The 26,029-nt window shown below is 37.9% G+C and overlaps 4 protein-coding genes, 1 long non-coding RNA gene and 2 other non-coding genes across 10 annotated transcripts; 1 reads left to right on the top strand and 6 right to left on the bottom strand.

Annotated features, from left to right (window-relative positions):
* The first annotated feature begins 339 nt into the window (after nucleotides 1-339).
* Nucleotides 340-14,866, top strand: LOC134824054 (uncharacterized). 4 transcript variants are annotated; one of them, XM_063835747.1, is made up of 13 exons: nucleotides 340-574; nucleotides 1,306-1,380; nucleotides 7,606-7,702; nucleotides 7,903-8,038; nucleotides 8,273-8,432; nucleotides 9,347-9,515; nucleotides 9,708-9,885; nucleotides 10,044-10,117; nucleotides 10,352-10,444; nucleotides 11,169-11,324; nucleotides 12,406-12,515; nucleotides 13,917-14,093; nucleotides 14,259-14,866. In XM_063835747.1, exons 1-13 carry the CDS (start codon nucleotides 495-497, stop codon nucleotides 14,389-14,391), a joined length of 1,638 nt encoding a protein of 545 aa, XP_063691817.1. In that variant the 5' UTR covers nucleotides 340-494; the 3' UTR covers nucleotides 14,392-14,866. The 4 variants fall into 4 exon arrangements, with proteins under 4 accessions (XP_063691817.1, XP_063691815.1, XP_063691816.1 ...); XM_063835745.1 differs by having other exon boundaries at nucleotides 11,160-11,324; XM_063835746.1 differs by having other exon boundaries at nucleotides 14,250-14,483.
* Trnan-guu (transfer RNA asparagine (anticodon GUU)) lies at nucleotides 3,635-3,708 on the bottom strand. The gene has a single exon. It is a non-coding gene; the product is annotated as a tRNA-Asn (tRNA).
* Nucleotides 3,845-7,227, bottom strand: LOC134824403 (procathepsin L-like). Its single transcript, XM_063836305.1, has 7 exons — nucleotides 6,789-7,227; nucleotides 6,549-6,671; nucleotides 6,299-6,434; nucleotides 6,009-6,178; nucleotides 5,659-5,796; nucleotides 5,281-5,421; nucleotides 3,845-4,068 (listed from the first exon to the last, which is right to left on the bottom strand). The coding sequence occupies exons 1-7, from the start codon at nucleotides 7,174-7,176 to the stop codon at nucleotides 3,947-3,949; spliced, it is 1,218 nt and encodes a 405-aa protein (XP_063692375.1). The 5' UTR covers nucleotides 7,177-7,227; the 3' UTR covers nucleotides 3,845-3,946.
* An 842-nt stretch (nucleotides 14,867-15,708) lies between the features above and the next one.
* Nucleotides 15,709-18,085, bottom strand: LOC134823884 (uncharacterized). The gene is made up of 5 exons (XM_063835481.1): nucleotides 17,953-18,085; nucleotides 17,323-17,425; nucleotides 16,922-16,987; nucleotides 16,151-16,264; nucleotides 15,709-15,883 (listed from the first exon to the last, which is right to left on the bottom strand). Exons 1-5 carry the CDS (start codon nucleotides 18,002-18,004, stop codon nucleotides 15,709-15,711), a joined length of 510 nt encoding a protein of 169 aa, XP_063691551.1. The 5' UTR covers nucleotides 18,005-18,085.
* On the bottom strand, nucleotides 16,665-16,737 carry Trnav-aac (transfer RNA valine (anticodon AAC)). The gene has a single exon. It is a non-coding gene; the product is annotated as a tRNA-Val (tRNA).
* Nucleotides 18,086-18,271: 186 nt separating the features above from the next.
* LOC134824053 (uncharacterized) lies at nucleotides 18,272-19,227 on the bottom strand. Its single transcript, XR_010161339.1, has 3 exons — nucleotides 19,089-19,227; nucleotides 18,629-18,745; nucleotides 18,272-18,354 (listed from the first exon to the last, which is right to left on the bottom strand). It is a non-coding gene; the product is annotated as an uncharacterized LOC134824053 (long non-coding RNA).
* A 165-nt stretch (nucleotides 19,228-19,392) lies between these two features.
* On the bottom strand, nucleotides 19,393-21,808 carry LOC134823883 (uncharacterized). Its single transcript, XM_063835480.1, has 5 exons — nucleotides 21,640-21,808; nucleotides 20,568-20,662; nucleotides 20,060-20,175; nucleotides 19,785-19,865; nucleotides 19,393-19,569 (listed from the first exon to the last, which is right to left on the bottom strand). The coding sequence occupies exons 1-5, from the start codon at nucleotides 21,735-21,737 to the stop codon at nucleotides 19,393-19,395; spliced, it is 567 nt and encodes a 188-aa protein (XP_063691550.1). The 5' UTR covers nucleotides 21,738-21,808.
* Nucleotides 21,809-26,029: the final 4,221 nt, after the last annotated feature.

The following is a 26,029-nucleotide window of genomic DNA, read 5'->3' as shown; positions in this document are numbered from 1 at the left end:
GCGGGGAACAATCTAGAAGATTCGTAACAATTCATATTTACTTGTTGGTAAAGTGGCATGCACTTTGTTGGTAAACGAGAAACACAGTTTAGTCCTTTTCAACGATAACTTTTTTAATTGGTTCTGATGAAACAGCTCATGATTTGAAAATTTGAAATTTTTTAGAAAATTCCACCGTTTCCCTAGAAATGTAATCTTTTGTCTGAATGTCTGTTAAAATTTTGAAACTTGATAGATTTTTGTGTGCAGGTTTATAAGATAATGGTTGAAAATTCACTTAACAGGTTTATTCCCGTTTAACACAATATTACAGTTACGCTTTATCAACTTATCGAGATTAGGACATGTGTTAATGTTGGTTAGGACATGTTGGTTTTCTACCCCATGACCAAGTTCTTGGCCGAAGCTCCTCGCTTTGTTCTCGTTCTTATTCTCTTCTCTTATCTCTTTTCTTATCTGTTCGCAACAAACTTCACTGTACAGCCGAGTAGATAATGGTTGTTGATGTTGCACCACTCTCCTCGCTGGAAAAAGAAAAGTTTTTGAAGCGGCTCCCTTCCCATTTCACATTCTGGTTAGTACATTTATTTACTTGTAAATTTATTGATTCCCAAATCGTTAGACTTTAAATTAAAGTTACATTATCGAAATTGTTAGGATTGTTGATCAGCAATTTTATTGTGAGTAGATTGTATCGATCAGTCGGTATTTAATGACATTTGATGGCATCTGATTAACTCAAATAAAGTATATAATCATTCTAACGGATTCCTGCAAATCAAAATTACCGACCCATTTCAGAAATCCTAACAGTATTGTAAATGGAATTTGTTTTAGTAATTGGTAAATGCTGTTATTTTCAGTTTAACACTAATTGGTAAATGTTGTTATTTTCAGTTTAACACTAGTTGGTAAATGTTGTTATTTTCAGTTTAACACTAATTGGTAAATGTTGTTATTTTCAGTTTAACACTAATTGGTAAATGTTGTTATTTTCAGTTTAACACTAATTGGTAAATGTTGTTATTTTCAGTTTAACACTAATTGGTAAATGTTGTTATTTTCAGTTTAACACTAATTGGTAAATGTTGTTATTTTCAGTTTAACACTAATTGGTAAATGTTGTTATTTTCAGTTTAACACTAATTGGTAAATGTTGTTATTTTCAGTTTAACACTAATTGGTAAATGTTGTTATTTTCAGTTTAACACTAATTGGTAAATGTTGTTATTTTCAGTTTAACACTAATTGGTAAATGTTGTTATTTTCAGTTTAACACTAATTGGTAAATGTTGTTATTTTCAGTTTAACACTCGACGATGAACGTGGAGCGCTAGAAAGACTTACTTTAATTCTACACTCCGTTCCCCCAGCCTTCAGGTACAATGTACATTTTAATAGTATTTAGGATATTTTCAGGTATTTGAGGTATCTAATTACGTCATGAGTTATAACATCTGAGTATTTTACGAAAGGGCTGCAAAGTGTGAAACAAACCTTTCTGCAGTATGAATAATGATTCTCGACACAAAAACATTTCATAATAATACTGACTTACTACATAACACAATAACACTGACTTACTACATAACACGGCTTTAGATAAATGTGTGACAAATTTGTCGGTGTGAATACTGATTGTAATTATTAAAAATGTTATTAATAATTCTACTCGTAAGTGGAACGATCAAAGTGCAATAATCAAAGCAAATATATTGAAATCGAATCAAGCATGTTTTATTTAAAACTTGATTAATTTTTGCACAAATAATTTCCAAAATAACATCGCAACATGTCGCTGTCAGATTCTTCAGAATGGCTTTGTACTTATTTCTTTGTAGTATTTTACACTTCTTGCCAGCCATCAAATAAAAGTATCGCAAAAAATTATTCGAGTTCTTGGTTGAACCTCCTTACGTTTTTATATAGAAGATTTGTATATTTACAAATCTTGTCTTCTTCACACGGCTGTAAGTTCCTCGCGGAGCCGATTGTTCGTGTCTAGATCAGCGCTTCGTCTTACGCAACCAAACCCCTCGTGATACCCACAGTCCACACCACACACTTCTTCAAGTTACAACACACTCCTCGTAGAACTAGAAACTTGTCGCCCACCAGTGGTATGGGAGAATTAAGATTAATATATTTTTGAATGATTACAATAATTAATTTTAGTTCTTGTCTAGTTCTCTTTTAAACCAGTTTATAAGTTACTTACAACAAGTTCGTTTCTTAAAACAAAAAATAAGTTCTTTCTTTGCCATTTCTGTCCCGTAGTTTAAAGCTATCAGATTCCACTGCAAAAGAAGAACTAGCTTAGAAGAATATCTACTGTATAAAGTTAAGTTGCTGATTTGACTTTATGGCCACCTGCAGATGTTCAAGATTTTTCTAGCAAATGACGCCTCTGAAGAGTGTCTATCAAAAGTGGCTTTGGCAGAATTCCAACTAATAATAATAATACTTTCGATAACAAAAACTTTGATCAGAACTCATAACATTAATCGAGGATATATTCATGCTACATTATTATGGAAACTTCTGATTGGTGATTTTCAGCTACCTGTTGGCTTTTGATTTTGGGAAAAATCACAAATTTAAGTGAGCTCTAAACGTTCAAAAACGGCATTTGCGGTTTTTTGCGGTTAATCAATCATCAGTAATAAAAGTAGATACTAGTGGAGATGTGTAACGGATATGTTTTGACACGTTATACTGACACTGTGGGTTTAGTGGTGAAGACTGGAATCGTTAATGATTGCCCAGATAAATATTTTCTAATACATTACAAAAAGCATAAATAAAAGAACCTTGGCAAAATGCCACCATGTACCGCAGGAGATGTGTTAACAATAACCTAATGTATCTCTTGTACATTTACAATGTACAATAGTAAAATATGTACAATGTATTTGTACAATGTAAAATGTACAGTAGTACAATAGTACAATATGTATAGTACTATACAATATGTATATTACAATATGAATAGTGCAATATGTATATATTGTACTATATATAGTACTATATATTGTATAATATATATAACAATACAATATGTACAATATGTATTTCTCTTCTATTGCGTATTCACCCCTTGTTACCTGTTCTCCTCTGGTCCCTGGGGACTGCTGGTTCCCAGCCAGGGGATTAAATTACCGAATATCTCTAAATGAAATCATGTGTAATAAATTAGTGTTTTTAACTTATTTTCGTCACGGAATGAAGGACTTTTAAGCACTTAAAAACACGGTATTTAATTCTGTAAATTGATTCTGATTATAAGGGCGTTCCAAAATAAGGATAATAGATATATCAGTCAGTATTTAATTCCCTCAACCTTTCGTAAACAAAACGTACAATGTACATGTACATTAAACGTACGTGTCCGTACAACTATTGTACTTTTATTCAATATTTCATTTTTTCAATGAATTATTCTGATGCATGTAAAAATATTTCTGTAGACCTGCAGCCTATTGTTGTGCAGCAGATTGATTTATACTCTGCAGATTATTTAGAAAGGCGAAGCTCAATACTTATCAATACAAAGTTTTGTAAATGCCAACCATATTTGGACCGAATTATTACCTGCAATTAATTTGAAGATGTTTGTTATTAACTGCAAAAGAATCGCTCCCGGCTGGACTTGAACCAGCAACCTTTCGATTAACAGTCGAACGCGCTAACCGATTGCGCCACGGAAGCTTGTTGCGATGTTATAAATAAAGTTCTAGATGGATCATGGACTTTACCAATTTATCGAAGTCAACCTTGAAGGCCTATTCATTTCTTTCTTCTATCACTATCAGCGATGTTTGCACATACAATTAATCATACGCAATTATGATATGTCATAATCTGTAAAAATGGATATTTATTCAGTTTTTAAAAAACACGTAATTTTCTTCAACAAATATATTTCCATTATGTTTTATTGACAATATCAATCGAGCCAGCAATTGTTGCAAGCTTTCCGGCAGAACACGTTTCTAATCTGAGGGCTGTGACATGACGATCTCGTCATCCTGCTGCAGTAAATGTCTCCGAAACCGTTATCACAATCAGCTGAAAAATAATTACGTGATTGAAAACAATTGATTTTTATTTAATTAATCCTGCTTGTCAGTTGAACACTCTCTCAAAACATCTCAATAATGATTACGTGATCTCACGACAGTCGAATTGAATTCATAATCTCCAGTCATTTCCAGGCTTCAACGAAATTCAATCTGAACCGGGCTCCATATAATATAAGAGTCTAAGGAAAGACAATTCTATCAAAGCACTCGAAATAGTCAAAAATATTTGAACAAAACGTTCAGACATTCTGTGGATTATGATGTGATAAAATTACGTTTGAAACTATACAAGATATAATCTAGATAACAAGTAAACTAACGGTCTGGTTTGGGAGGGTCAGGCCCCACAATAGCGGTGTGATCATACAGTGCCTGATTGCCTCCTCGTCCCCCCTCACCCCTCACCCCTCACCCCTCACCCCTCACCCCTCACCCCTCACCCCTCACCCCTCACCCCTCACCCCTCACCCCTCACCCCTCACCCCTCACCCCTCACCCCTCACCCCTCACCCCTCACCCCTCACCCCTCACCCCTCACCCCTCACCCCTCACCCCTCACCCCTCACCCCTCACCCCTCACCCCTCACCCCTCACCCCTCACCCCTCACCCCTCACCCCTCACCCCTCACCCCTCACCCCTCACCCCTCACCCCTCACCCCTCACCCCTCACCCCTCACCCCTCACCCCTCACCCCTCACCCCTCACCCCTCACCCCTCACCCCTCACCCCTCACCCCTCACCCCTCACCCCTCACCCCTCACCCCTCACCCCTCACCCCTCACCCCTCACCCCTCACCCCTCACCCCTCACCCCTCACCCCTCACCCCTCACCCCTCACCCCTCACCCCTCACCCCTCACCCCTCACCCCTCACCCCTCACCCCTCACCCCTCACCCCTCACCCCTCACCCCTCACCCCTCACCCCTCACCCCTCACCCCTCACCCCTCACCCCTCACCCCTCACCCCTCACCCCTCACCCCTCACCCCTCACCCCTCACCCCTCACCCCTCACCCCTCACCCCTCACCCCTCACCCCTCACCCCTCACCCCTCACCCCTCACCCCTCACCCCTCACCCCTCACCCCTCACCCCTCACCCCTCACCCCTCACCCCTCACCCCTCACCCCTCACCCCTCACCCCTCACCCCTCACCCCTCACCCCTCACCCCTAGTCCCTAGATAACAAGTAAACTAACGGTCTGGTTTGGGAGGGTCAGGCCCCACAATAGCGGTGTGATCATACAGTGCCTGCTTGGCTCCCTCCTCAGTCTCCTTCTCTCCATTTGGCTCCATCACAGGGTACTGTGCCCGTAGGTACAACCCACAGTTACTCCAACCTGTGTTGTAAGGAGAGATTTGAAGTAGGATTTAGGTTGGAAGGTTCAAGCATAAGGTCAGTTTTAAGACAGTTTATGTTGGGAGTGAGGTGATGTTAAAAATGTCTTTAAACGTTGGACTTTTATTTTGGGCGGGTATTACGTGAAAGCTAAGCCCTCCAGAGACCAAATAAAGTCCGAGAAGGTATGCTAAAGATAGGGTATTCCGTATTTTGAGCTAATGGTTTCTACTTTTACCTCTCATGAGTTTGAAGAAGCCTGACTCGCCCCAACTTGCTCCCCAGCTGTTCTTCACTATGATGTATTGGGGGGTGTACCCTACCCCCGCTACAGCGTGGTTTGTTTCACTCCAGCAGGTCCTGTCCAACAATATACCTGCGAGTGAGTGGGTTAGACTTAGAGAAACTTGTGGGTTCGAGAAACTTAAGAAATGTTCAGAAGATGTCCTGCAGATCAAGCTTTTATTCTTGTGAGAAAGTTATTGTTTCCATGATCATCATAAATCGTTTGAATACGCATTGAGTTCCCAAAGGGGAAATGCATTAAGTGAGACACCTTCTTTACAACTAAAGCAAAATATAACAAACCTTCTTTGTACTGGTGAAGTGTCCGGGTAGCCTCAATAAACAAAGTAACAGGTTGTATAGATAAGAGTTTTATTGTGTTCTCCTCTGTTTCCACGTGTCGGGAGTTTACTCTACTTGTCACTTTAGCAGCTATTAAACTGTTCTTGTACTTTGTCAGGTCACACACACTCCTGCAATTAAGTAATTAGTGGACATTCATTTTAATAATCATAATCATCATCTGGGACAAACTTAAGTTTCAATGATTTGCACAATTAATATTAATCTGAATTCTGATAAGTAAGTCTAACCTGTCTACATCAGTGGCGGTATAAGGGTATGCGTATTGGCTCGCCATGTGACCAGTCCTCTTGTTAAAGTCAAAGCACACGTGGGCGGCTCCACCGGTACAACCATCTCGTGTTGTGAAGACACAGTCCAGGTACTCTGTCAGGAAGACACTTATTTCAAACACAAGGAAATGTTTTTAAACTGGTTTTAGTTAAGTAATATGATTTTCTGAGTGAACTCATGTGTTAAGGAAATTATAAATCAAGTTACCCTGCTCTGCAAAGTTTTTCAGTACTCCAGTCGCCTTTTTGTGGGATCCCTCCAGAGCAACATTTGATCCGAACGCCCAGCAAGATCCACATCTTCCTTGATCCTTAGCAGGGGTCACGTAACCTAGAGTATAGTTGTGATATAGAATATAGATACATGGGTTGAGAGATAAATATCTGGCTAGTAGTACTAGCCATTACGTGATGGCTAACAAATTGGGAAACTGGAATATATTGTAACCTTGAGCGACCCAATCCACTGCATCTGGAACAGACACTGGAAGAAGTGGTGAAGTATAACTAGTCAGTACATCCTCCTCCTCCACAACTAACGAGGCGTTCAGACCATGGTATTGAGCCAGCTCGCCGTCAGACAGATCCGAGAAACGGTTTATCTCAAGTTTGTAGGAGCTGTGTTTGGCGTTGTGATCTTCCACTAGTTTCACGTTTGTTTTGAAGAGACTCAGGCGGGTTTTAAGGTTTTGAGAGTTTGTCAGTCGTCCGGCTAGTTTCCCTTCGTCACGTAGGTATTGGAGGTATCTTTTGACGATGTTACCTTGTGTAGAATCAGATAGAACTGATGCAATTATCAGTGCTAGAATCAGTGAGAGTCTCATCTTGCTGAACATTTTTAGTAGTTAGTTTCGGACTGATAACAATTTAACAATATTCTGGAAATACTTAAAATATCAAAACAAAGGAAGCACCACATACCATCATTATTTCATGGTCTCACCTAGCATTGACTTGTAATTGCATCAATCAATTAAAATCTTTGAAGTTGAAATTGTAGAAATTTGTGTCAATTAAATTGCGTTTAATCTCGCTATTGTGAAGACAGATATGGCCATGAATTCGTTTATTTTCCTTCCAACAGCTGGCGAATTCTGAAATTTCAGTGCTAAGTTGCTACTCTCGCGTCTAAAAAGAAATTAAACTTAATAATTTTAAGTCTTTAATTTTAAATCCCACAAGGCGTTGACTAGTCTTGATCACAAAAAGTTAACTTCCTGATAACGACTCATCAACAAACATGTTAAAGATATGCAACTTTTCAGTGCCCCGATGTACAATATGTTGGGTTACATTTCCTACCTGAATGAAGAGTACGAGAACGCCATTCAGTACTTCGATGTGTCCTCCTCTCTGGACAAGGTAATGTCCTCTTTACTAGATATTTAGATACTATCTAGCTGTAACTAGATAGTATCTCGTTACGATTGATGTCTAAACTAAATAAGTACCGATTCCCTTGAATTTTAGTGACTGGAGATTGCAATTTACTAAAATTGTAATGTTTGATGAGCCACTGAAAGTCTAGAACAATGTTTTTAACCCCAATATCTAAACTCCAGGATAATTTGGTGGGTATTGCTAACCAGATACACCTACTGAGAAGACTGGAGAAGTTCGAGGCAGCTAACATTACACTAGAGAGTGTGATGGCAGCTACTGCTTCACTTCCTCGCCACAGGGAGAGACAGAAAATAGGTACAGTTTTTATAATTCTGAAACTTTATGTAGTATGTACTTCTGATCTGATTACCTATAAAAAAAACAAATTTAAGATATCATAATCCCTCAGTACTGACAGATTCGAATATGAAACTTTCAATTTTTTGATCGATCAGATAAAATAATGAATTATAATTATCATATTGAAATAGACCAAGATAAAATAAAATGTTAAGACCTAGCATCTTAACTTTAAGTTCCTGTCTTCAGGTCGTTCAATAGCGGACATAGCTTGGGCTCACTCCTTCCTCGGACTGAACTGTGTAGCAGATCGTCTCTTCTCCACCTCCCAGATCTACGAACCTGACCACGAGTTTACTGCACTAGGAGCAGCTCTTGTTCAGTACAACTTTAGTAAACATATTGACAGGTTAGTTGTCTGCTTTGAAACACAAGGATATATTTTGTAATTTCGTTTATTTGAGGGACTTGTGCCGGAGGTTACTCGCTGATATGTGGAACCCTATAACGGTTTTTTAAAGCGTCATAATTTGAACAGAAAACTTATACGACTTAAACAACACCGTTTGCCAAATATTGCTTCTCTCTCTTTGAAAACATCTCTGCAGTATAAGTTGATATTGTAAATATGCTGCTGTCCTTAATGAGAAAAACAAAAAATACTCTGGAATGTTTGATATTTAGCCGATGATTTTAAACAAAACCATCCACAAATGATCGCTTGTCTCTTTCAAAACAATAGAAATTGTTCAAGATGAGATCGTCTACCTCAAATAATCGGCATATTAAAAAGTTTGTCATGTAGCTCCTTAACCACAACACTTGCAATTCCAGAACTTGTACATAGCATTGCCAAGCAGTAGAATTGCTGATTGATAAAAGATTTAAAAATCGTATCTGGAAATTATAGCTTCTGCAGCTTCATATGTTATATGAAAGTTAGAGTGTATCTCAAAGGAATGTAACATGAACATGCACTTGTGATCGGTAATGTCACTACATACAGAATACAGATACTAGATGTACTACTACAATCTTCAGTGTGTTTAAGTTCATGAAACACAATATTTCCGTATTACTGGTACAAAACATACTTACTAAATATTCTTCTACAATGTTTTGAGATGCAGAATATTTCTGCATTACTGATTGGGACCACAAAACAAACAAAAAACAATCAAAGTTTTTCTTTTCAGAATTGCAGTAACTCCAGCAGAACTTGTAAAAATGCGCGGCTCGTTAAGTCTACATTTTCACAATAGACCCCAATCAAATAAGAAAAAGCCTGCCAAGATGTTCTCCTGTAAAAAGCTAACTTTTCAGAATAGCAGAGCGGTACTACCTCACTGAATCCTCGGAGAAACTCCACTCCATCATACAAAAGAAACCAGAATTTAACCTTCCCAAAGTTTACCTTGCACGGTTGCTTAACCGAAGAGATGCAAACCAGAGGGATGGAATGGATCCAAAAGCTAAAAAACTTTTAAATGAGGTAAGAATTAAAAAATATTTTGATAATATTATTAAATATTTCATAACGCTATAATATAATACAATTATATGCGTTTCACAATTTAGGAAAATTAATATGTTCTGTAAATCTACACAGAACGAAAAGATATACTTCTTAAACAATTGCTTAAAATAAACAATTACAATAGCAGTTTAAAATAAACAATTTCAGGCATTAAAAAGAAGTGACCCCTTTACGGATTACATGGTAGCTAAGGAGAAAGAGAAATATGACGATTACGACGGTTCAGAGGGCTGCATACACCTCTTCAACAGATCTATTAAGAAGCACCCTACTTCTTTTGCTTATCTGCACTTAGCGCAGTCTAAGAAGTGTAAATTATTTAAAGGTATACGTTCAAATTTTTGATCGAAATTTCTTCTTTTCGTTATTTGTACTTTTATCGGCGATATCACCTCTCAAACTCTCAAACATCCATTAAGAAAGCAATAAGTTCAATCTTTCTATAGAATGAAAAAACTTATAAGTTTATAATTTTTATTACAGGAAGGAGTCTAGACGAGAGTGCAGAAATAGAAAAGATAATAAATAAACTTGCAGAAGAACGGGAACCACCTGAGGTACATCTTAAAGTCTAGATTCTCATAACATATTCTGCATACAACAAATAATCCTTCTATTTTCAAGTCTCTGGTTTTCAGATTTTATTTATTAAGTGTTTTCTGTCTCATATAAATGTGATATATGAGTTGTCAAATACTTAATATTATTTCATTGATCAGTCATGATTCAGTTTTTACAAAACAAAACACTGGATGTTAAGAAGCAAATTACATTTAAACAATTTTTTTCAGCCAGTGAAAAAGAGTGACAGTTCAAGAGGTGACAGATACAGTAAACACGACAAAAACCCTCCAAAACCACCCACACCCCCACCGCCTCCAACAGTAAGTTCGCAATATAGTATCCAAGCAACCTAATTGGTAACTTAGTAACCTAACTGCAGGTAACCAAGTAACCCCTCCAACAGTAAGTTAACTGATTGGTAGGTCGAATCTATATTCTATAATATCATTTGGGCGGGTTTTAACCCAATTGAGTCACATTACATATTCAATTCCATATAACAAACCTAAGTGTTAATAATAAGCATATTTCACCCTTAACCAAGCTGTAGTCTAAGACTATCATAGGTAACCAAGTAACCCCACTGGTAACCAAGTAACCCCACTGGTAACCAAGTTACCCCACTGGTAACCAAGTAACCCCACTGGTAACCAAGTAATCCCACTGGTAACCAAGTAACCCCACTGGTAACCAAGTAATCCCACTGGTAACCAAGTAACCCCACTGGTAACCAAGTTTCCCCACTGGTAACCAAGTAACCCCACTGGTAACCAAGTAACCCCACTGGTAACCAAGTAACCCCACTGGTAACCAAGTAACCCCACTGGTAACCAAGTAACCCCACTGGTAACCAAGTAACCCCACTGGTAACCAAGTAACCCCACTGGTAACTTAGTAACCTAACTGGTAACCAAGTAACCCCATTGGTAACCAAGTAACCCCACTGGTAACCAAGTAACCCCACTGGTAACCAAGTAACCCCACTGGTAAATCACCCACACCTCTAAATATCATAACTAACAACTAACACCCTAGTCTGAACAGATAAACGAAGAGATTCTCGCTGAGTTGGCGGAGATAACCCGTTATCTTGAGAACGCTCTCATCCTAAACCCTAACCAGCAGAGGTGTTTCTTGGAGCTTGCTAATGTTAGCATTCTGAGGAACAGTAAGGATGCCGCCTTCGCTTACCTCAAACAGGTACACACCCCCATTTACTGCTTACCTCAAACAGGTACACACCCCGATTTACTGCTTACCTCAAACAGGTACACACCCCGATTTACTGCCTACCTCAAACAGGTACACACCCCGATTTACTGCTTACCTCAAACAGGTACACACCCCGATTTACTGCTTACCCCAAACAGGTACACACCCCGATTTACTGCTTACCTCAAGCAGGTACACACCCCGATATACTGCTTACCTCAAACAGGTACACACCCCGATTTACTGCTTACCTCAAACAGGTACACACCCCGATATACTGCTTACCTCAAAGTCAAACAGGTACACACCCCCATTTACTGCTTACCTCAAACAGGTACACACCCCTATTTACTGCTTACCTCAAACAGGTACACACCCCGATTTACTGCGGCCCGATTTACCGTGGTCCGATTTACTGCGCCCCAATTTATCGTGCTTATGTCGTTACCTAGTAACCTAAATGGTAACCCATGTGCAGCTAATAGATATTGTTTTGTACGTATTGCGTTAATACTTTGATAGTAATAGTGACTTATAAGTGAGTCTTAATGTACACCTCATACATAAAACATTTATATAATAGCCTAATTTTAATGCCATCATGTGCGGCTGTGTTTCAGCTATCTTCATGCAAATTTTGCTGATATGCCAACAAAATTAACTTCTACGGTTAAAAATACGCCTAGAAAGGTGTATCTGGAGTCCCTAACGTAACGAGCAGAAAATGCCCGTAAGAGCTTCTAATAAAATGTACACCTCGTACATAAAACATTTTCTTATGTCGTTCAAGTGCCGACTTTAAGCAGTGCTTACCACTCCCACGACACTTTCTAATACACATTGCACTAAAGTACCCTGGAACTGATATGCAGTGCTTGTGAGGACTAAACAGTCATCACAGCTAGCAATTATCAGGCTGCAGAGCTGAAATACAGGCAAATACGCTGTAAAAACATAGTTTTGGAACACAAGGAAATGTTTTGTAAACCACTATAACACTTCCTAATACCAACGAAAAATAGCTAAACCTAGTATAGTGTTCCAGATTTGATAATAGTTTTATGTTCAGGCTGCAGAAGATTCTAAAGACTGTTCAGTAAAAGCGCGGGCGTATAGGAATCTCAGTTACTTCCATTTGATTGACGGGGATGTACCTCAAGCTAACACCTTCATGGAGCAGTGAGTTTACTAATTAGTAACTATAAACTATCAGTATAATACTGAGGACTGCATAGTAATTAGTAACTATAAACTATCAGTATAATACTGAGGACTGCATAGTAATTAGTAACTATAAACTACCAGTATAATACTGAGGACTGCATAGTAATTAGTAACTATAAACTATCAGTATAATACTGAGGACTGCATAGTAATTAGTAACTATAAACTACCAGTATAATACTGAGGACTGCATAGTAATTAGTAACTATAAACTACCAGTATAATACTGAGGACTGCATAGTAATTAGTAACTATAAACTACCAGTATTATATAACTGAGGTACTGGCAGGAATAGAGTCCGGGTATTTACCTGGAGACTGCAGGCTTAGTGTTTAATAACACATCATGGACGATGTGACGGAGATATCGTGGAGTGCCGTTCAGTAACAGGGAACCACCACCACAAAAACCAAAATTATCTTTGATTGTTCCACCACGGCTTGTATAAAGGCCATAATGATGAACTTTGTGGTTTAAGATCGAGTGCCTTTAAGTATTTACATAAAGGCAGTATTGAATTGCCTTGAGGTCAGACAGGGCGTTCTGATGCTTATCAGTTCATGTGCCCTGTACTTGATAAGTCAAAGTGTCCATTTAATCCATGTCCTTTTGGCGGCATTCGGACGAAAGGCTGTCAAAGTCGACCGCCAGAATAATCTCAGTGCAATCTTTTTTGAATTGTCAGTTCTCATTTAATGTGACGTTCAAGAAATGTCATTGATTTTTTCACGAAATAGTTTAATTTCTTAAGCTAGTGCGGTTAAGTTCTTAAAAACCATTGAAATTGAGCTTCCACTTTTTAAAAGCGTTTTAAACGAACTAATCTTGAATTAATATATTTATACATCTGAACCAAAACTTGCCTGGTATTAAAATATTTGTTTTATTCTCTGGTTACTCAATAAAGTATTTAATATTACTGCTGTTCCTCAATCCCTATTTAAACATTTAACGTCAAATTTCCATGTTGAAATATAATCAAAATCTATTTATGAACATGATGCTTCAAGAGCGGACATTTGCTCCAATAAGTTATAGAATATTTAGAAAATATTTCGCAAATCGATAAGTTATCAAAATGTTTTAAAGTTTTAAGAATTCAGTAAAATATTCAAACAAATTGAAAGTAAAAGCAAGTGGTATCTCCATGGTTTCCTAAGTCAATCGACAGCAACAAATAAGCTTTTTTTATATATATTTTAATGATAGCTTGGGTTTGTGGTAACTTAGTAACCTCACTGGTAACTTAGTAACATACCGGCAACTTAGTAACCTCACTGGTTACTTAGTAACCTAATTGGTAATTTATTTACCCACTCACAACGACTGTTCTCATTTACACGTCCATCCCACAGAGCGTTCAAGTACGGTATCAGTACACTGTGTAAATCAGAAGAGAAAGCGAAACTAGTTGGTTTCATTTGTACTCTACTGGAGAATCTGCTGAACACAGGCCAGGTATCAGAAAGTAAACAGTGGGTGGAGTACCTTGTATCTGTGGAGCATCCTGAGGCTCCTGAGTTCAAGGCTAGGTGAGTCTTAATTATTATCAGTTGTCATAATGATACGTCTTCAGATAAAGTTGAGATAAATGCAAACCAAATCCCAAATCAGTTGGAAAAATTCTAAATAAAAACACATGCCACTACAACTTCAATATTTAATTTATCATTAACTACAAATAAAAGATACTCCAGGTACAAGCAACTGAAGGGAACTGGGTCCAAAGCAGGAGGGTTGAAGGTCAGCACTGCTATCAGCAGAACGAGAAAACCACAGAGGACCACGCAGATCACCAAAACGAGTATTACTGGTGATAAGAGGGGATGAGGGAGATCTGGAATTAGTTTTGATCTATATTTATTCACATAGCCATGTGTCTACGCGTACTGCGTGATGTATACTGCAAGCGAGAGGGCTCTGGTTAGAGCAACCATATTTAGATGCAGTGAAACTATCGGACTGCGAGAATGGGGACTTGCCGCCCGATGGCAACATATCATGGACATTACAAGGCTTATAGTCTAGATATGAGGATGTTTCAAGACTGTTTTATTCGGTTCCAGGGGTGGTGTAAACTGCTGTTTAATTTTAACCAATTAATTAAATTAAGTGAATAAATCTACTGAGACTGTTAAGCTATTACAGGGCTTCCGGATGACAGCTTTATAAATTATTACGTCATGCATAATGCTGATGGAAATGAGTTGGAATATTTGTAATTCGGAATATTTTCAATATTTGAATGGATGCCATGTCCAGAAAATGGTAATCATTTATTTAATCTTTGATAGCTTTTTTATTACACTTTGTTTTATTTTAATAACTTCACCAAGCAAAACCATAATCTTATCATTTAATAATATAACATATCACAAGGTAAAATAGGGAATACAATCAATAATTAAAATTTAAAACTCTCTTGCAGTTATTTAAATTAAAACAAAAACAGCTTCCTCGTCAATATGAAAGAAAACGATATAATTCAAAAATAGTGACAAAGGTCAAACAAAACAGCAAATTGGCACTATCCAATAAACCCAAAATATGTATTAGGGTCTAATCAGGGTCAGGGTCAGGGTCAGGGTCTGGGTCAGGGTCAGGGTCAGGGTTAGGGTCAGGGTCAGGGTCAGGGTCAGGGTCAGGGTCAGGGTCAGGGTCAGGGTCAGGGTCAGGGTCAAGGTCAGGGTCAGGGTCAGGGTCAGGGTCAGGGTCAGGGTCAGGGTCAGGGTCAGGGTCAGGGTCAGGGTCAGGGTCAGGGTCAGGGTCAGGGTCAGGGTCAGGGTCAGGGTCAGGGTCAGGGTCAGGGTCAGGGTCAGGGTCAGGGTCAGGGTCAGGGTCAGGGTCAGGGTCAGGGTCAGGGTCAGGGTCAGGGTCAGGGTCAGGGTCAGGGTCAGGGTCAGGGTCAGGGTCAGGGTCAGGGTCAGGGTCAGGGTCAGGGTCAGGGTCAGGGTCAGGGTCAGGGTCAGGGTCAGGGTCAGGGTCAGGGTCAGGGTCAGGGTCAGGGTCAGGGTCAGGGTCAGGGTCAGGGTCAGGGTCAGGGTCAGGGTCAGGGTCAGGGTCAGGGTCAGGGTCAGGGTCAGGGTCAGGGTTATATATTTCGGGCTACATGGACAAAGCATAGAATCTAAACAAAACATTAATTATTCACTCCTCTAACAAGTCTAAACTCTCAAGAGACTGATACGTTATCCTCTTCTGACAAAACACGTGTATATTGGCGTGTATAAGAGCTACCACCACCACAGCTGTTCCGAACACACCAGTACAGATCGGGAACCCGTAGTAATAGGTAACTGTTCCGCTTATAACCGAGCCTGCCCTGAGTCAGGAGTTATTGACTAGCATTTAGTTTTCAAGTGGGTTTAGAATATGGTTTACATAATCTATAGTTTAATTTGATTTATAGTTTAATCTAATTATGTATAATTTGGTTGAGTCCTATTAAATGTTAAATATTTTAACATCAGCACGATCAAGATCATCAAGCTTGCTTTTTAAAAATTACTTGCAAACTCTCGACACTATGAAAAACGGAAATAAACTTTGAGAGCTGATTTTAAAATGTAAACAATTTGTAACTCCTAACCATAATCCTCCGTAGAATGCAAAGTTCTGAAGCGCAGCTAGGATTCCACAAGACTCATCGTCCTTCTTTAACCCAAGAGCAGTGGCCTCTTCGACCATGGCAGGCAACGTCGCACTGATAGTTATTTTAATATCATAACTTCACAGATATAACTGGTAACTGAGTAACCAAACTGGTAACTTAGTAACCTAACTGGTAACTTAGTAACCTAACTGGTAACTTAGTAACCTAACTGGTAACTTAGTAATATTAACCTAGTAACCTAGTATCCTAACAGTGGCCTCCTCTACCGGACCATGGCAGGCAATGTCGCACTGACTGTTATAGTAATGGTTATCATTTGAGAAAACTAATTATAGTTTTAAAACCAATTCGCCAGCTGTTATAATATATGGTAAGTAGACTGAATACCTACAGCTATCATCACTATGTTAGATTGTTAGTATGTGCAGGTCAAACGGATAGAATCCGTATCGAAGTGAATTTGTGAATCGAAAGATGACACAAAAGATCGAGGTTCGACCGGGTTTTGAACCCGGGACCTTCTGCGTGTTAAGCAGATGTGATAACCACTACACCACCGAACCGACATTCACAAAATATTTCCATGTTGTCAAATATAACTATAATGCCAATTCTTTAACTTCCTACTTTTTGCACAATATCACAAGTAACAATATGATGCAATGTACATTTCTCCTTTGCGTAACAACACGTAAGACACAATCTAATTAATTCACTGAAATAATGCTGTCGAGTATAACTGCTAACCTGAATACAGGAGCCTGTCCAACTCCAATTAATATGAGAGATATGCATATCCTCGCCGTTATCCATCTGACAAAGTAGTTGGGATTAATTTTAACAGGAATTTCTATAAGTAATTGATTTAATTGATTAACTGATAATTCAAAAATTACAAATCTGGTCCATGGCTCATCAGTATTGTCTGAACTCTGTAGTAAAATCCTGATTTAACTAAAGCGTAACTAATAATACCAGGTGTTGTCTTACTGTAATATCACATGATATCTTACACAGAACAACAAGCAACAAACAGGGTACATTGGAGAGGTATAATACACCGGAAAAAGGAGTTACTGCGGTGCAGGCCACTCCAACGACTAGGAGGAGACCTTTTCAAGTACAAGTAAGTAAGTAAGTTATCTTACGTGCTAAAGTAAGCTCCAGCTATGCCTATAATAGCATAACCCAACCCAGCTACAATAGCACCACTCAGCAGTACAGTGTTCGGGTTCCACTTCCACGTATCGACTGGAGGGAGGGAGAGGTTTATAATTAATTTAGAGTCTTCTGTATGGTTTTTGTGAGAAAATCAGATTAAAAGTTAAAACTATAGCTAAGGGGTCCTTATATTTGGAAATGAATGTTGTGTTTTTAATCAAGTTAGGTCTCTGGGATTCGAACAGCTGATCGGGCAATCATACCTGAATGGTTTCACCATTTTATAAGGTATCGATTTAGCATTGCACAATGATCGACTTTCATGATATTCTCTAATCATGACCTTTTTATCAATTTTTGAATTTCTTTGACTGAGTACTATGATTGATTTTATCTGACTAATTTATTTCTTTTTTGTAGGCTGTAGCGATGTATTAAACGAAGTTTCCAAGCCAAATTTGTGTGTTTCCCTTCGTGTCCAAATCAATCATTTTACGGATTTAGCATTGCACAACATCAGCAGTGTTCTTAAGGTAACGTAATGCGATTGATAATAAATGATGAAAAGGAATTACTCATTAAAATTTATCAGACAGACTACTTAATCAAAAACTTACTAAGCGATCCCACCGGAGGAGTCCCAAGCGTGAAAGCCAAATCCCTCACCATGTAAAACACTCCGATATAAGCTGTGTCGTTATATCCTGTAGTGTTAGATGATATTTCATTCCAGCTCAAAATGATAGCATCTGGTAACCGTATACGCGGTTGCGCAAACTTTGTAAGTTCGTACGTTTTTCAATAAAAGGTGAAAATATTAAAATAGTAGAACTCAGTAATGCTGCCTTGGAGAATTAGTCAATAATATCGGAATAACACTTATAAATAACATTACAGAGTAGTGTCTAAAAAAGAGCATCACGTGTTAATGTAATACCTTGTAGTGAGAGATATGGGGAGAGAGTTGGGTCTAGAAATGAAGTGCATGCTGTACCAAACATTGCTGTCACCAATATCCACTGAAAATATCACATTTATCCTCAGAATTAGCTCCCTAACTAGGCCCATGTTATTTATCACATACTTTTCTGGTCGTACAGCTCATTTAATCATTTATCGAGTTGATATAAAGCTCAAAACATTTATTTATTCAGAAAAGTCTAGAATAAATAACAGGTGGGTGTCATCGCACAAGTCAATACTAAAGACCAGCCCCATAAACGACAAAAAAGGAGAAACGTCTGGTCACAAGATAACCAGTTGCCTGGCAACGCCAGATTCCAAGATATTTACCAAGAAACGTATGTTTGTAAAGAGATGCCAGGACTTGGTGAAGACGACTTTAGTAGACACCACGTGACTGTCAGCTGCTAGCCTGCTTTCTCTCAGGTTCCTGAATACCAGGTTCACCTGGGGGTATGGGTGTTATTATAACACGCCTACAATAAAGGGGGTGGGGGTAAGTTCACAGCTAGAGAAAGAGAAGTAATGCATTTGGTAGGAAATCAACGCCAATACTTAATATTAAACAGACAAACATGATCGCTGTACAGAAAATCAGTAACCTAACATGATCACAATACAACCTTGCTTATCCGCCAACAAAGAGTTTTAGATCAACATTAATAGAATATAAATTAATGACTATATAGTCATTAATTATGACTTAAAATTGAAACTTTAAAAAGAATGATAAATACCAATTTGATATTAGAGGTAAATTGAAGATTGTAAAAATGATAGCATCACGTACCATAATTATGGAAATGAAGCAGAGGACTGCTGAAAGGAGGAAAGGAAGGGAGAAGTTGGTCCAGGAGTAAAGAATACCACCTACAGGAGGTCCCAGCATGAAGGAGACACCCATACAACTGTTCAAGGTAACTGTTAACCTGTGAAATTAGTTGTTTAATTCAATAGATAGATTAGGATCAACGATATTTAATAATAGTTTGTGTTAGACTCACCTTGCCAAGATGTTTGGTGAAGCGAGAGGAGGCTATTAGTTTGTGTTAGACTCACCTTGCCAAGATGTTTGGTGAAGCGAGAGGAGGCTATTAGTTTGTGTTAGACTCACCTTGCCAAGATGTTTGGTGAAGCGAGAGGAGGCTATTATTTTGTGTTAGACTCACCTTGCCAAGATGTTTGGTGAAGCGAGAGGAGGCTATAGCGAAGACCGCTGTATCTGTTGCTGCACATCCCACCCCTTGTAGCCCTCGCAACACAAAGCTTATCTGATAGGGATTAGGGGTGAACAGTGATAACAACTTTACATTTTGGGGATGATAACTGATCAAGTGATAAGCAGAGAATTTGTCACTTCACTGGAATTTAAGTTGCTCAACTGAAAAATCCAAAAGAAACACTGACAATGATCAATATTTTAATGTACAGTGGATAGAATTAGTTGCAGCTTATCCATGTTTCTTAAATAAAGAAAATAACTTACAACTCCGAACGTGAGACTGTTGTCTATTTTGTCTATACCACCGAACACTAGTGAAGAGGTCCCCACTAGTACTAGTCCCAGCTGAAATAGGAGATACTCGGTCAGTCAGTCAGTCAGTTGATATCATTATCATAGTTGAGCAGGTCGGCAAAATATTTTCACAATGGACCAAGATTCAAAGGATAAGATGTTCACAACAAGGCAGATATTTCCAATGAAATAGGAGGTTGCTACATGATATTAACAAATAAGAGGATCATTTAATTCATCCCAACCTGAAGCAAGTTAGCTTGTCCAATCTTCGTCATGAATATAGCCATGAAAGGAGAAGCAAGAACAGTGGTTGCGTAGTAAACTCCCAGAATTGTACCGGTAACGTCCGAATCCAGTCCTGAGATAAATAGGTAAGTATTTGAACTGTAGTTTTCGGTGCTATGAAAATTATTGTAATTTTGAAGAATGGATGAATAAATATATTAATTACAGATGTGGATGGGGAGCCGAGGTAATTTATTCGACGCGTAACAGCAATAATTGTAAACCAATCAGCCTCCACTATCGACAAATCAAACCCCAGAATCACTGCCACGTGATCCATTTCACCAGAATTTGAGTTTGCATGCTTTGTATCAAAGCTTAGTTAAATAGGAGTCCCACGGACACAATTGATCGACGATTAAAATCTTGTCGATATACGTTGTTGTAAATATTAATGTCATATATTATTTTTTTTTAACAATTGATTTCACTAGAATCCCCATCTACCCAACTGAAAATACGTACCGTGATGGGCAGCACTACGGGGGTAGAAGGGAGCACACATGCTCGATACCAGGTTAGTGCTGAAGATAGACAGACACATCGTCAGCACCATCATCCTGTAATCATTATTATTTATTAAACTTATGAAACTTATTGATTTAATAAAACTTATTTAATGATTAATTAAAGTACCTTGTGCTAATGAAATGTTTGGAAGGGTTTGAATTTTGAAAGGTAGACAACTTTTGATCTTTTTTCACCAAACTTCAGAAGATCAACGTAATTCAACCAATCAACCATTAACTATTCTCCTGAATTATACGTTCGGCTTACGGCGAGAACTATAAATATGTATAAGCTTTTAATGTCGATAAGCGTGGTGTAAAATAAAGGTTCTGCAATTAACAAAGGGCTAAACAAGTTAAGATCCAATCTCCAACAGGACATTAACCAAGACTGCAACATTAATAATGTTTATATAACATTTAATTTCTTAGGACAGACTTTTGGTGAGGGCCTGTATTTCCTGGCTAATTTAGCTTCATCGCTCAAAGTTTTAAAAAGTTGTACATAGGACGCGGAATATTCTTAGTGTCGTAAATACGTATTTCACGAGTCTTTCGGCCACAACGAATTACACATATTTTCTTACGTTAATCTGGATCAGCTCTACAACTTACAAGCAGCGCTTTCCGTAAAATTTTATATTAAAACTTTTATATAGATTAATCCAATGATGCAGATTATTTGCAAATTTTGCACTGCAAAGCAGTATTAAAATTAAATCGACACAAAAATGTGACATAAAATTAAATTGAGGAAGGGTATCTGGAAGGATGTTTTGCAATATTTTGACATCTTGTTTCAGTGACAACCTAATTGTAAGTTGCAAGTCATTTATTACTATATTTAATATTTAATTATGAGTATTAGTTATTTAAATGTTTATAGTCACTGATTTGAATTTCGAGTAACAGAGCTTAATTTCCATTACAAAATAATAATCATCAAATTACGAATATTCACTACAGGGTGTTTCAAAAATAATGTCCTGATTTTAAAAAACAATAAAAATGTTTATAATGATATTTACCTGAGTTTAGTAGAACTTGTAGCCTCAGACTCCGTTGTTATCGGATACTCAATACTATACTCATCCAGCTTTCTCAGAAGGTCTTCTTTTCCTTTCATATTTAGTTCTAACAAGAGAAAGTGAAATTAATTACAAACAATAGATCATCGAACAATTAGTAGTACTAATTTAAATCGATATTAAATTCATCAGGATTCCAGCGATGACAAAACGTACAGTGATTTAAAAAAGTTGAAAATAAACGTCCAAAAGCCTACATGATCTCTGTGCATCTAACTAATCCAAAAAGCTGCAACATATCGTTCAAATGAGGGTATTATATATAAATGCCGCGTCTGAAAAATGATTAAGTCTGTGATGACCGGCAATAGCTTTACTGATAAGATGAGAAATAGAGGGACCAGTACACTAGTACACTAGTACACTAGTAGTGTAGTTCCGAACGTTTAGGCACGGTGCTAGGTTGTGGTACACACTCAACAGACTACCTAGTTGAGTGTGTACCACAACCTAGCACCGTGGCTAAACGTTCGGAACTACCGGACCTATGTGGCAAGCCTGCTCCTTGAACACAGAAAAAAAGAAAACAAGTTTAATTGCGGACCTCCTACACTATATGCACATAAAGGAGTTAGGTTGGTGAAAAGGAGCTAATTCACACGGACCCATTAATTAATCTAATGTCGTGGGGGAAGTAAGTGCTTTTACTATTACGTGTATATTTGTATATTCTACCTTTATATAAATTAAAAAGGGTAAATAAAAAGGGGTTTTAAGGGTTAAAAATTCAAAAACTTATACATCATATTTAATATGTAATTATAAGTATTAATCATTTAAAATGTTGATAGTTTGGTAAAATTTAGAGCCTTAATTTCCGTCGTGAATATTATAACAACTGAACAAAATGACGAACGTTACAGAAGAATCTAACTGCCACCAGACCTGCGTTATAATATAACGTTAAATTAGGGAAATAAAAACTGTAAGGTAACAAACCAAGCAATTATAAAATGACCCTGCCTTCAATCACGATGCTGATTGTTGTTGCATCGGAACTTGCCGGTTGACAGTTGACACGTCATAACGATAACGGTCCAATAAAAGTAAGGCTACCTTCTGATATCTGGACCTCAGACCACTGCTTATATAAGTATATAATATTCGTAACTCTCCTCAATCCGACTCCACAGGGCTCTCTGCCTACAGCAGTCTTACCGTCGCAGCTTCCTTCACAGGGCCTCCCCACACCATGTCAACTTATCAGCCTCTTCAAACCACCGGTGCGTTTATTGATAAAAGCTCTTTGTTTCTAGAATAAAGCTCCAACACGTGCAAATTCTTAGAGCGCATGTTCAGTTAACTTTCCTAGAAGTCGAACAAAAATTGAGAGCAATTTTATTAGTGAACATTGTTCACTAATAAAAACGCTCTCAATTTTTGTTCGACTTCTAGGGAAGGGCAGGATTCGGTTCCGAGAAAGTTAGTTTATCAAAAGGTACAGTGGAGCTGCACGTGCCTGCTTCACTTATTTACTCACCAGTTGGTGTTATGAGGTCCAGGAACAAACACAGGCTCATGAACTAATGAATCCTTGAATGTTTCTACCATTTATTAAGTCTGACTACCTCTTCAACTTGAAGCATGCAAGCTCACCTGGTCCAAAGAGCGGGAAACGGAGAACGAGCTCTGGTGACGTCATAGTCACGTGACCTCAGGCTCATAATCACGTGACCTCAGACCCAATCAATTGAGTTCTGGCCTGTTCAGCCCCCTGTCACCAGATCTTGAGGTGACGTACGACAACTGATCGTTAACCCAATCGATGTCTGGAAGGCTGCAAATTTTCACATGCCAAACTCACAACGGTTTTTCGGAGTTGTGCGAGATGACGATACATAGAGGCCGCAGAATTATGAGGACTACCAGATCCTGGTGGAACCTAAGCGATCCATGATATCACGACAGGCCCTACAGTCTTCAAGGGAAATTTAAGATTTATTCCAAACAATAACCGACAGTGCAGCTGGTTAAAGTTCACATGTTTCTTTATCAGCCATCTGACCGCCTAGTTTACGCTCCAATTCAATGGAGTTAATTTCATCCTGTTGGATGAAATTTCAATTCAAGTAATGCTTTTCAACTCCAGGACCGTAAATTTGTTGTTCCACTAAATTAACACGACCGTCTTGAGGATGACCTGATCAAGCTTCACTGACTGGATATAAAGACAATTATTGCATTCAAAATCTTATTACTATCTGATAGGCCCTTGCTAGGATTGGCTCTAACTTATCTGCAAAACAAGTTTAATTGCGGACCTCCTACACTATATGCACATAAAGGAGTTAGGTTGCTTCACAAGGACCCATTAATTAATCTAATGTCGTGGGGGAAGTAAGTGCTTTTACTATTACGTGTATAATTGTATATTCTACCTTTATATAAATTAAAAAGGGTAAATAAAAAGGGGTTTTAAGGGTTAAAAATTCAAAAACTTATACATCAGTGTAATGTCAAATTAGAATTTTATGAAAAGAATAAAATAATCACAACAAATAGAAGCGTAAAAGTAAAACTGGACCACTTCAGTACATATAAACAAATAAATGTTCTAGTATAATGAAAGTAAATAAACAACTAACTAGATGCTGAAGTTACATGAGGGTGCAGTACTCCGTTATAAAACTAACGTTTTATTCTTAAGCATGCTTCATCAAATCCCATGAGGAGGGCGGTTTGAAACTTGAAATACCTCATACGCTTTCTATTTCCAAATGATCTCAATTTTGTCAGACAGAACTCATACTTTTGTACGGCGAAAGAAACAAAAGGTGTGGCCTCCTGTCAGCTAGTGGTGAAGAAGAAAGTTACGAAACAGTTCGTACAATCACTCTCCGAATAGGCTGAACAGGTGCAGCAGGCCAAACAATTAGAGGGCCGAATCTAAAAAACAGATCATTATAATGCTCCTAACTTAAGCTTTTAATCTTTTTTTTCGAGAGAGAGAGAGAGGTAAATTATTTTTTACTTTGGTGCACCGATTATCCTAGGACCTAGAGTCGTTAGCTGCAGTTTTCGTAGTAATCACGTTGTAGTCGTAGTATTTGGGAGCATGAGGATGGTAGAATATTTGACGTGATTTTGATTACTCTAACTTCGTTGTCTGGGTTGTTGGAGACAGAACCTGTTCTAGGCGCATGACCTGGTGAAACTGTCGATATATAGAGTTATATAATGGAGATTTGGGATCGGGGCGGGATCTTTTCGTTATAATTTGACAGGTCTTCGGTAAGGTGTGCAGAATATTTTATTCGTAAAAAAAACGAAACACCTTAACATAAATTACGATCAATGATTTATAGAATAATATTTTTAGCCTCCGATAGAAAAATCGGAAAGAGTTAAGTTAATTGAAAGTTTTCTATATTATTTTCTGGGTGGCACAACAGATCAATAAATGGTGTTTATGTTCTATTTCTAATAAATTGATTAGTTAATGACAATATACGATTTATTGTCTATAAAACAATCATTACATATTTTGTGGCCGTTATATCAATTGTGGCTCATATTTTTTGTGCTAGCAAGCTATCCGCACTGGTTGCCTCACACTCAGACACGAGCCATGAAATTAATCAAAAGATAACCAAGTACAGTCTCCAGAAACAGGCTCGAACAATGGTACGTGAATGGGTCGGGGACATTAAAGGTAGTCACGTGATCAGTAATAAAGGGACGGGAACTGTTACGGAACAATACGATAAAAAGCAGGACAATTTCACTAATGAATAGTCCAAGAAACTAATGAAATGGTCAAGAGATTACCTCCCTTGAGGGGGCATGATTTCATGAAAAGGACCGACAATCACTTCAACATGATTTCTAATCTTCAGATGAAATCTTCAGATGGATTATAACGTTAATGTCACCGTGTTATTATCGGTCACGTGGGGCGTGTGATTATGATTCAAATCTTGACACTATGATTACTGATTAGCTAAGCTGGGTTGTCATGACAATGGTTTAGAGTTTAGATGTTCTTCAGAATCAGAGTGTGTTCTGACAGTCTCATGGTTCAAATATGTCCATTATTAGATTTCAGCGCACTCTATGGAACTGGCAGAAGAAATACCAACATGTAATAGTATAACTAAAGTTATAATATTATTTTACTAAAGTTATTACTAACTTTAGTAAAAGTTATAAAGTTATAACTAAATTATTATACTAAAGTTATGCTATTATTACTCTATTACGAACTCAAGTTCCTAAAGTAAAGTAACTATAGAAGCAATAGTGGGCTCTTGATTGACACTTCAATCTGTCTGATAAATAATCTATTTCTAGGCTCATATGACATTGAGAATACGTTGGTTCAAGGCTGATC

Source organism: Bolinopsis microptera, chromosome 12, assembly GCF_026151205.1.
Source record: "Bolinopsis microptera isolate Bmic1 chromosome 12, MBARI_Bmic_1.0, whole genome shotgun sequence".
NCBI lineage: Eukaryota > Metazoa > Ctenophora > Tentaculata > Lobata > Bolinopsidae > Bolinopsis > Bolinopsis microptera.
The sequence above is the reverse complement of the archived record's forward strand: the minus strand, read 5'-3'. Positions and strand labels throughout refer to the sequence as shown.

Excerpts from the sequence above, each read along its gene's own strand:
- LOC134824403 (XM_063836305.1), bottom strand. The coding sequence starts at position 7,176 with ATGTTCAGCAAGATGAGACTCTCACTGATTCTAGCACTGATAATTGCA. Across the intron at positions 5,797-6,008 it reads ACTTCACCAGTACAAAGAAG|GTATATTGTTGGACAGGACC; the intron begins GTTTGTTATATT and ends ACTCACTCGCAG. Across the intron at positions 4,069-5,280 it reads TGACCCTCCCAAACCAGACC|CTGATTGTGATAACGGTTTC; the intron begins GTTAGTTTACTT and ends ATTATTTTTCAG.
- LOC134824054 (XM_063835744.1), top strand. The coding sequence starts at position 495 with ATGGTTGTTGATGTTGCACCACTCTCCTCGCTGGAAAAAGAAAAGTTT. Across the intron at positions 9,516-9,707 it reads CTAAAAAACTTTTAAATGAG|GCATTAAAAAGAAGTGACCC; the intron begins GTAAGAATTAAA and ends AAACAATTTCAG. Across the intron at positions 9,886-10,043 it reads GAAGTGTAAATTATTTAAAG|GAAGGAGTCTAGACGAGAGT; the intron begins GTATACGTTCAA and ends TTTTTATTACAG.
- LOC134823884 (XM_063835481.1), bottom strand. The coding sequence starts at position 18,004 with ATGGTGAGGGATTTGGCTTTCACGCTTGGGACTCCTCCGGTGGGATCG. Across the intron at positions 17,426-17,952 it reads TCCTCCGGTGGGATCGCTTA|TCGATACGTGGAAGTGGAAC; the intron begins GTAAGTTTTTGA and ends CCCTCCCTCCAG. Across the intron at positions 16,265-16,921 it reads GGACAGGCTCCTGTATTCAG|TGCGACGTTGCCTGCCATGG; the intron begins GTTAGCAGTTAT and ends AATAACTATCAG.
- LOC134823883 (XM_063835480.1), bottom strand. The coding sequence starts at position 21,737 with ATGAAAGGAAAAGAAGACCTTCTGAGAAAGCTGGATGAGTATAGTATT. Across the intron at positions 19,866-20,059 it reads GACAAGCTAACTTGCTTCAG|CTGGGACTAGTACTAGTGGG; the intron begins GTTGGGATGAAT and ends CTCCTATTTCAG. Across the intron at positions 19,570-19,784 it reads ACAGTCTCACGTTCGGAGTT|ATAAGCTTTGTGTTGCGAGG; the intron begins GTAAGTTATTTT and ends AATCCCTATCAG.